Genomic DNA, 7,607 nt, shown 5'->3' on the forward strand with positions numbered 1-7,607 from the left:
ATACACAATATACATGAAAGCTAAAATTACAAAAATAAAAAAAAAGAGAAGAAAATAATAATATATAAATACGCAAGAATAATTTTGTTTTGACAGCTCCTTCGTTCTTTCTGCCTCTGTCGTTGAATCCAAACTTCCCCCAACAAAATACACCAAACTTTACTTAAAACCCTTCCTTCTCCCTCTTCTTTCACATCTTCTGTGTCCCACATAACAATAAATACTCCATAGTTTCTACACACACACACTACGAAAAATCCACACATTAGAATCATTCTCTCTCTATATATACTCCAACGTAGTTTTCTTCCAACAACATATCTCCTTTCAGTTCTTCTTCTCAATTCTCATACCATACCTACATACACACACATCTTCATGGGTTCCTCAACAAAGAACCTAGCAGATTCAGCATCATGGTGTTGCGCCTTGGCCCTTTTGTGTCTGATTCTACTGGGCTCTATAAGGGAGAGCCATGTGCCGGAGGAGGAGGAGGAGACCGCGGCGGTGAAAGGGCGGAGCAACCTCTTTGAACGGCCGTGTGATGAGATATATGTGGTGGGAGAAGGGGAGACCCTACACACCATTAGTGACAAGTGTGGTGACCCTTTTATCGTTGAAAGCAACCCTCATATTCATGACCCTGATGATGTTTTCCCCGGCCTTGTCATCAAAATCACCCCCACTCATAAGCTCAAGAGGTAGTAGAGCTTCTACGTAGTTTAGTTCTTTTCTTGTGTATTTCATCATGTATATTGTATAGTATACGATACAGGAGGGAAATATATACATGAGGTTTTTTTTCTTTTTCTTTATTTTCACAATTTTATAGAAGTTGAAAGTAACAGTCATAAGCTCTTTCTGTTTGGTTTTCTCAATAAAAGGATGAAAACAATATAGTCATGATCGTCATCTTCTCTTCTTGTTCTTCGGTTCTTTCTTTGTTGTTGTTTGGTTTCTCGATGAATAATAGAGTGTTTTTTCGGTTATACTAGGTAAGGTTTATCTCTCTTTCGTGTACGATTAAATTTGTTTTAATATGTCAGCATAAGAAAACTAATTAAATTAGTTTTTTTTTTTGTTTTTTCCCACGACATATGAGCTGTGCTATTATTTATTATGTAAATTATTTTGTCTGGTGATGCGTAGAAACTATTGCAACTGCTTCATCATCATTTATGTTATTCTAAAAGTGGACGGTTATAAGTTGAACTGGGAAGATAGCAATTGTGTAAGAATTAAGGACAAAGTACAATAGATTCTTCTCCTTGTTACGCAATCTTAATCCATGTTAATCACAATTTTAACACCTTAATTAACACAGGTTCTAATAATTAACAGGTTTTGGTTAATTTAGAAAGAAAAAAAAGGCTTATTCGTGCATGATGATATTTTCTGTTGGAAATATGTGATTGGTGTAGAAGAATAATTATTAATATTTTGGAATATTTGATTATTTTTCATATAAAAAAAAGGTAAAAAAAGGTTTTGGAGAGAAGTGAGGAAAGAGAAGGAAAAGGAAGATTGAGAAGGTAGAGGCGGCAATGAGAAGAAACTTGAGTTTGATTGTTTGTTTGAATGACCATAATATGGATAGGTGCGACTTTCTGGTTGGAGCTCGTGTACTATAATAATATAAAGAAAAGTTAAATAAAAAGTTACAGAGGCTTTCGTTGAAAAATACTATAAACATTTAGAATATATTTAACTATGTTTTTATTTTTTAAAATTTAATATGAATTTAATATTTGTATCTAAAGTTTAAAAGGGATTCCTTAGTCTTTCAAATTTACGATTTAATAGTGAAAATAATTTTTAAATTTAATTTGTAAGATTTAAAAAAAATGAAAAATTAAAACGTGTTTTTGAAACAGTTAGTCAACCAACATTATATTTTTTCAAAAAAATTTAAATTGAAAACATTAATAATTCTTTTAAAATTAGTTCTCAAGTTTATGAGAATACATTTTTTATGTTTGTATATTTTAGTAAAGTACATGGTTTTAGTTAGCATGTGGTAAGAGACTAATAATTTATTATGCAAGATTATGGATTTGTAAGTATTAAGATGTTCACTTCACTTATTGAATACAAATGAAACGATGAATTTGTGGGAGGATTGAAATTTACATAGGTGCTGATGGAAGAAGATATGCAGTGACTCAGTGTTGCATAAGTGTATGAAAAGGCTCTATTCTCCTTTACTTTTTCTCTAATGAGAAGAAGTGTTGCTGAGATTATAATGGAAGACAAAGCTGTAATAATAAGAATAGAATAATAATAATAATAATAATATATTAATTTTAACTACGAGAATAAAATAATATAAAATTTTAATATATTAAAATATTTTTTTATTCTATTATATTTATCAAATTTTTTATAAATTTTATTTTTAATTTCTTCTCTTTTACTTTTAAATTTTTTAAAATAAACACCACAAATTTTACTTTTATATTTCTCTAAATTCATTTTATTATTCACTTTCAAATCCATTCTTAGAGGTGAACACACTCTAAAAAGTGTTATTTTTCTTCAAATATAAAACTTAAACATTTTAAATTTCCATTAAAAAAATAGTACTTAATATAAAACTTAAACATTTTAAATTTACATTAAAAAAATAGTACTTGGAACACTTTTAGAATTAAAAGCATATTTACGGCTAAGTTTGGTTATTGATATTTAACTAATGAAAATATTTTAATTTAGGTTTTAACTTCGGATGGATGATCTCATATTTGTAATTTTAAGTTGGTCTTTTGTTTAAAACAGTTTTAATTAGGTTCTAAATTTTGTAAATTCGTAATGTTGATGACATGGTGTATAATAAATGTATTGAGGTGAATCGTTTTATTATGTAGAAATAGAATTTAAATTATGACGTGTAATTTGTAAAGTAAAAGAAAAGAAAAAGAGGAAAGAGTAATAAACAACTTTGGTAACTCCATATCTCAAACAAAGCCTCTTTCTCATGTTTTTTAAATCTGTTCAATGTTGTAGGATAGTCCTTGAAATTTCTAGAATCTCTCTCTTTTGGGAGACGACTAAGGAAGACGCGATTTCGCGTTTCAATTGTTTTTTTTTCATGGTTGCAATTGAGTTTGATGATTTGTTTGCATGTTGATGGATTCACCATGGTTGCGCGAGGATGAAGACTCGTGATTCGCTTTGTCTAGATTGGCTTGAGTTCCCATAGAAGATTACGCGAGTTAGGGTTTTCGGGTGCGATGGAGATTGTAGTTTCTAGTTCTTGGGTTTTATTGCAGGTCCGATTAGGGAGCGAAAATGGTGGAGGACAAGGGAGTAGCTCGCGGTGCGCTGGGATTTCGTATTGTTTGCGCATGGAAGTCGCGAGATTGGCGTTCTGGGTTTTGTCGCGGTTGATGGCGTGATGAAAATGAGTTCAATCTACTAGAGGTGGAAGATGAACATGCGAGGAGGCTTCGTGATGGTCTTCGTGGTGGCACAGGGTTGGATGAAGATGAAGATGGCTAGGGCGCGACGAGGAGCTTGAACAACGCTGAGGATGGAAGATTTCGCGATTTCGAAGGCTGGCATGGTTTAGAGTTCTCTCGAAATTTGATGATGATTTTCCGTGCAACGTTGTTCTATGTTGTTGGACAGTCCTTGAAATTTCGAAGGCTTCTAAGTGTGACTGGTGATGAAGATGGTATTTGGTATGATGCTACCTTGTCCTCTTCCATTACTTGGGAACCACTCGCGAAGGATGTTGTCTCGATTCTTTTCGAAATTTCAAATTTGCAATTTCAAAATCTCAAATTTGTAGAGTAAGAAGTTTTTAACTTTTTTTTCCTAACAACGTCTCCAATTAAATAATTTCACGTTATAAATTAAATCCTAATTTAAGATTATAATTTAATTCTTATTTCTACATAGTAAAATGATTCACCTCAATGTGCATCACGTCATTAATATTTGACGCAGTTTTTTTATCATTTAACAAAAAAGACTTGATTATTACGAATTTATAAAATTTAAACCCAATTGAGACCGTTTTAAATAAAAGGATCGATTTGAGATTCTCAACAAATATGAAGATGATCCAAAGATTTAAATATTTAATTTATTTTCTTTTAAAAATATTTAATATATAAACAAGTTGGTTTGAGTATTATTAAAATATATTGGCAGGTTTATTTTTGTTTTCTAAGTGTACATAGTTTTATTTATGCAAAGTTGATGAATAATTTTTTTAGCCATAGAATGAATATCTGAGTATTAATTTAAAAAAAAATGGATTAGATGTAATTTTTCTTTGATATATTTTACTTTCTTTTCTATCTGGGTTGTGTCTTGGATGCTTAAAAAAGATGGAAGAAATTTTTACACTTATGTACAAGTATGCAATATCGAGTTTCTTATTTTTCCAGAGGGTAATTGTTATGCATATAAATTGACTACTTAGACTTTAGTAAACAAATAATGTTATAATTGGTATCCTAGCTACTGTATGGGTTATAAGTTTAAATTTTGTTTCCATAATACATTTCCTCTTTCCATGTTCATAATTATATAGTTTTAAGGGAATTTTCATTTTTATTCACATAGAGTTTTGTGTGGTCTCCTATGCTTATATTTCTTTACTTGTTTTGTTTTTTGGTTTAATTAATAATTTAACCCATATTGTTGTTTTTATTTAGTTTAATATTTTTTTCCAATTAAGTTTCATTTTATGCTAAATCAGTTCAATTTATTATTTTTGTTATATTTATATAAATAGTGTTAACACAATCATTATAAATATCACGTGATAGTTCGTAATATTTTTGTTTTTTTTTAATTTTTTTATGTTTTTTCATGTCAATGTCATGTAAAACATGTTATTATACTTGTTAATGTCAATCACATTATATTGTCTTATATTTAATTCAAAACTTGTATTTACTTTTTTATTAAAATTATTATTTTTTAAATCAAACAATGTTGTGTTTGTCCAAAATATAATTAAATTTAATTTACTTATCAATAAAAATAAATAAAGTAAAAACTTGCTTTATTTAATGAAAAATTATAAAAATTATTATTTATTTAAGTAGATAAAATAAAGTTAAAATATATAAAATATATTAATAGTTAAGTTTAAATTTCATGTGAGAATATTTTAGAAGAATTTAATTTTTAAATTAGTTAACGGAAAAATACATTTTTTTAATTTTATTCAAATATTAAAATTTAAAAACTACAGCAAGAACTCTACTTTTATATTTTTCAATATTTTTTTTTTGTTTTTCTCTAAGGCTGTGTTCTTTTTAAGGGATTTAAGGGAGATGATTTGGGAGAGATGATTTGAGTGGATTTGAGGGTAATTTTTTTGTTGTTTTTTTGAGTGGATTTGAGGTTAATGGAGAGTGGATTTGGAAGGAAAGTTTGTGAGAATTAGTGTAGGATTTGATTGATGTGATTGATTTTAAAAATTAGTTTAATTGGTAGAAAATGTAGATTACCAAATTGCCCTTCTTATAAAAGTATTATAAAATGTTATTTTGTAATGTTATATTTAATTGTAAAAAAGTTTATAAAGAGATAAAAAATTATTAATAATTGTTTAAAATATTGTTTAAAAATTAAAAAAGTTATAATGTAGTAAAATAAATATATTTTAAAATGTTTAGGGAAATTTTAACATAACTTAAGATTTCAAAGTCACATACAAACCACAATAAAGACATTGAAGTCATGGAATACATTATCGGAAATACAAATATTCTTAATCATCTAAACGGTGAAGAATCGAGTTCACATTTTGATTAAGGTTAGCAAATTGGCGGTTCATGTCTAGGGAAAGGTTTGCCAAGTTATCTTCAATACGTTGTACCCGCACCTGCATTTGTTCCATACCCTGCATCCTATGTCTCAAGTCTTGTACTCCATCCCACATTTGAGTTATCATGTTAGCATTTGATAGAGGTTGAGGAGGCTGCACAGGGTTTTGATGAGGGTGTGGTTGGTCTTCTTCTTCATCATCATCCAGATCGTGTTGCCAAGCACCGTTGACATAAACAATTTTCATCCTCTTCAAAGAATTGATAGAAAAGTGATGTCGGGACCCTATTTGAGTGCTGGGATCGGCTGAGACGTCAACTCCACAATATTGCATGATGTGTGCGATAAGGACACCGTATGGGAGGGCTGTGTCACTGACCTTGCATTTAAGCATATGCTGCATGATGTGATGAGGCCAATTGATAGGTATATTATTTTTCAGCACCCATATCATAAAAATATCTTCGTGCAATAACCTGGCATAATTCCCTGCTCGTGGAGTCAACATATGCACAATAATATAATGGAGAAGCCGATCATGGATATTCAAACAACCAACGGTTAAAACACCTTGACCACCCTCCAAATCTGGTATAACCATAGTAGCTAATGCCATGTCGCGGTCATATGGAAAATCGTCTGGGATATTTGAGTAACATAATTTCTGACCGTCGTACTTCAAGTTAGCTACAGTCAACCAATCAGCAGGTTTGAATCTAATTTTTCTCCTATTCACCTCAGTGACCAAATATCCATTTGCAGATATCTTCAGATTTGAATAAAATACTTTGATTAAATCCGGATAGTAGGGTCCCTCTAATGTCAGAAATTGGCTCAACCCTTGAAATAGAAGATGCTGCTGGAAAAATAACCCTGAACCGGTAAATGAATCAAAATTCATTATCTTGGGAGGAACTATAGTCCTTGTACAGAAATCAGCTGCATAGTTTTCCATTTGATGACTGTGTGTGAAAAAACGACGCTGATCTAATTGCTCCTCTACAGATGGTCTTACAATGGGTGCATCTTCTGCCTCAGTGAGAGTTTCTTTTCCCTTACGTGTTTTTCTTGCCCTTTTTGTTGATGATGAGGCCATCTGATAATTTCTTCAACAAATCAATTCATTAAAATAAGAACAAAGTACATCATAACATATTACGTATATTTCATAATAACAGTGCATAACATTAAACATAAGAACAAATGTCATACTATGGTCACCTACAACAGAACTACAAAATGACATCGACCACACAAATATAATAATTCATAAATAAATTACTGATACACAATTTCATTTAATACTAATAGAAGTAAGTCTGATATGAAGATTCCTAACAGTCACCGCCCGATATCATTTTTAATAATTTATTCCACCGCTTATGTGGTGGCAGTCCCATCAACCTCTTTGTACATGTGGGGTTTCCACATAAGAAATCATAACATTGGTCCAGGAAATTCTCGTCAGCAATGTTCATAGAAGTCAACATTTCATAAATGTCTGCCTCTGTATATGTGTAAGTCGGGTTGCGACGGAGTATTTGATTTCTTTCTTCCATTGCTGACACTTGACGCACGGCTGCATCAGAGATCACACCAAAATGAACATTTGATGAGCTTAAGACATTTGCAAACCCATCCAGACTAGTCGTCAACTTATCAAATTGAGAATCAATAGAATCGACCATGGGTGCCTTCCTTTTCGAGCCTCGTGAGGAAGAAGTCCCACCAGATGGGACGGAAGGCACAGATTGAGTCTGGCCCGGACTATATTCATCAACAGATGGTGGAGGCGATGGTGGAGTTGGGTCTATGTATCC

General features: G+C 31.1%; 2 protein-coding genes across 2 annotated transcripts; one reads left to right on the plus strand and one right to left on the minus strand.

The window, feature by feature from the left end:
• The first annotated feature begins 209 nt into the window (after positions 1-209).
• Positions 210-912, plus strand: LOC124844117 (peptidoglycan-binding LysM domain-containing protein). Its single transcript, XM_047320981.2, has one exon. It carries the CDS (start codon positions 379-381, stop codon positions 703-705), a length of 327 nt encoding a protein of 108 aa, XP_047176937.1. The 5' UTR covers positions 210-378; the 3' UTR covers positions 706-912.
• A 4,819-nt stretch (positions 913-5,731) lies between these two features.
• Positions 5,732-6,883, minus strand: LOC148199711 (uncharacterized). Its single transcript, XM_088112371.1, has one exon. It carries the CDS (start codon positions 6,881-6,883, stop codon positions 5,732-5,734), a length of 1,152 nt encoding a protein of 383 aa, XP_087968497.1.
• Positions 6,884-7,607: the final 724 nt, after the last annotated feature.

Source organism: Vigna umbellata, chromosome 4, assembly GCF_029865625.1.
Source record: "Vigna umbellata cultivar VRB3 chromosome 4, Vumbellata_1.0, whole genome shotgun sequence".
Classification (NCBI taxonomy): domain Eukaryota; kingdom Viridiplantae; phylum Streptophyta; class Magnoliopsida; order Fabales; family Fabaceae; genus Vigna; species Vigna umbellata.

Excerpts from the sequence above, each read along its gene's own strand:
- LOC148199711 (XM_088112371.1), bottom strand. The coding sequence starts at position 6,883 with ATGGCCTCATCATCAACAAAAAGGGCAAGAAAAACACGTAAGGGAAAA.
- LOC124844117 (XM_047320981.2), top strand. The coding sequence starts at position 379 with ATGGGTTCCTCAACAAAGAACCTAGCAGATTCAGCATCATGGTGTTGC.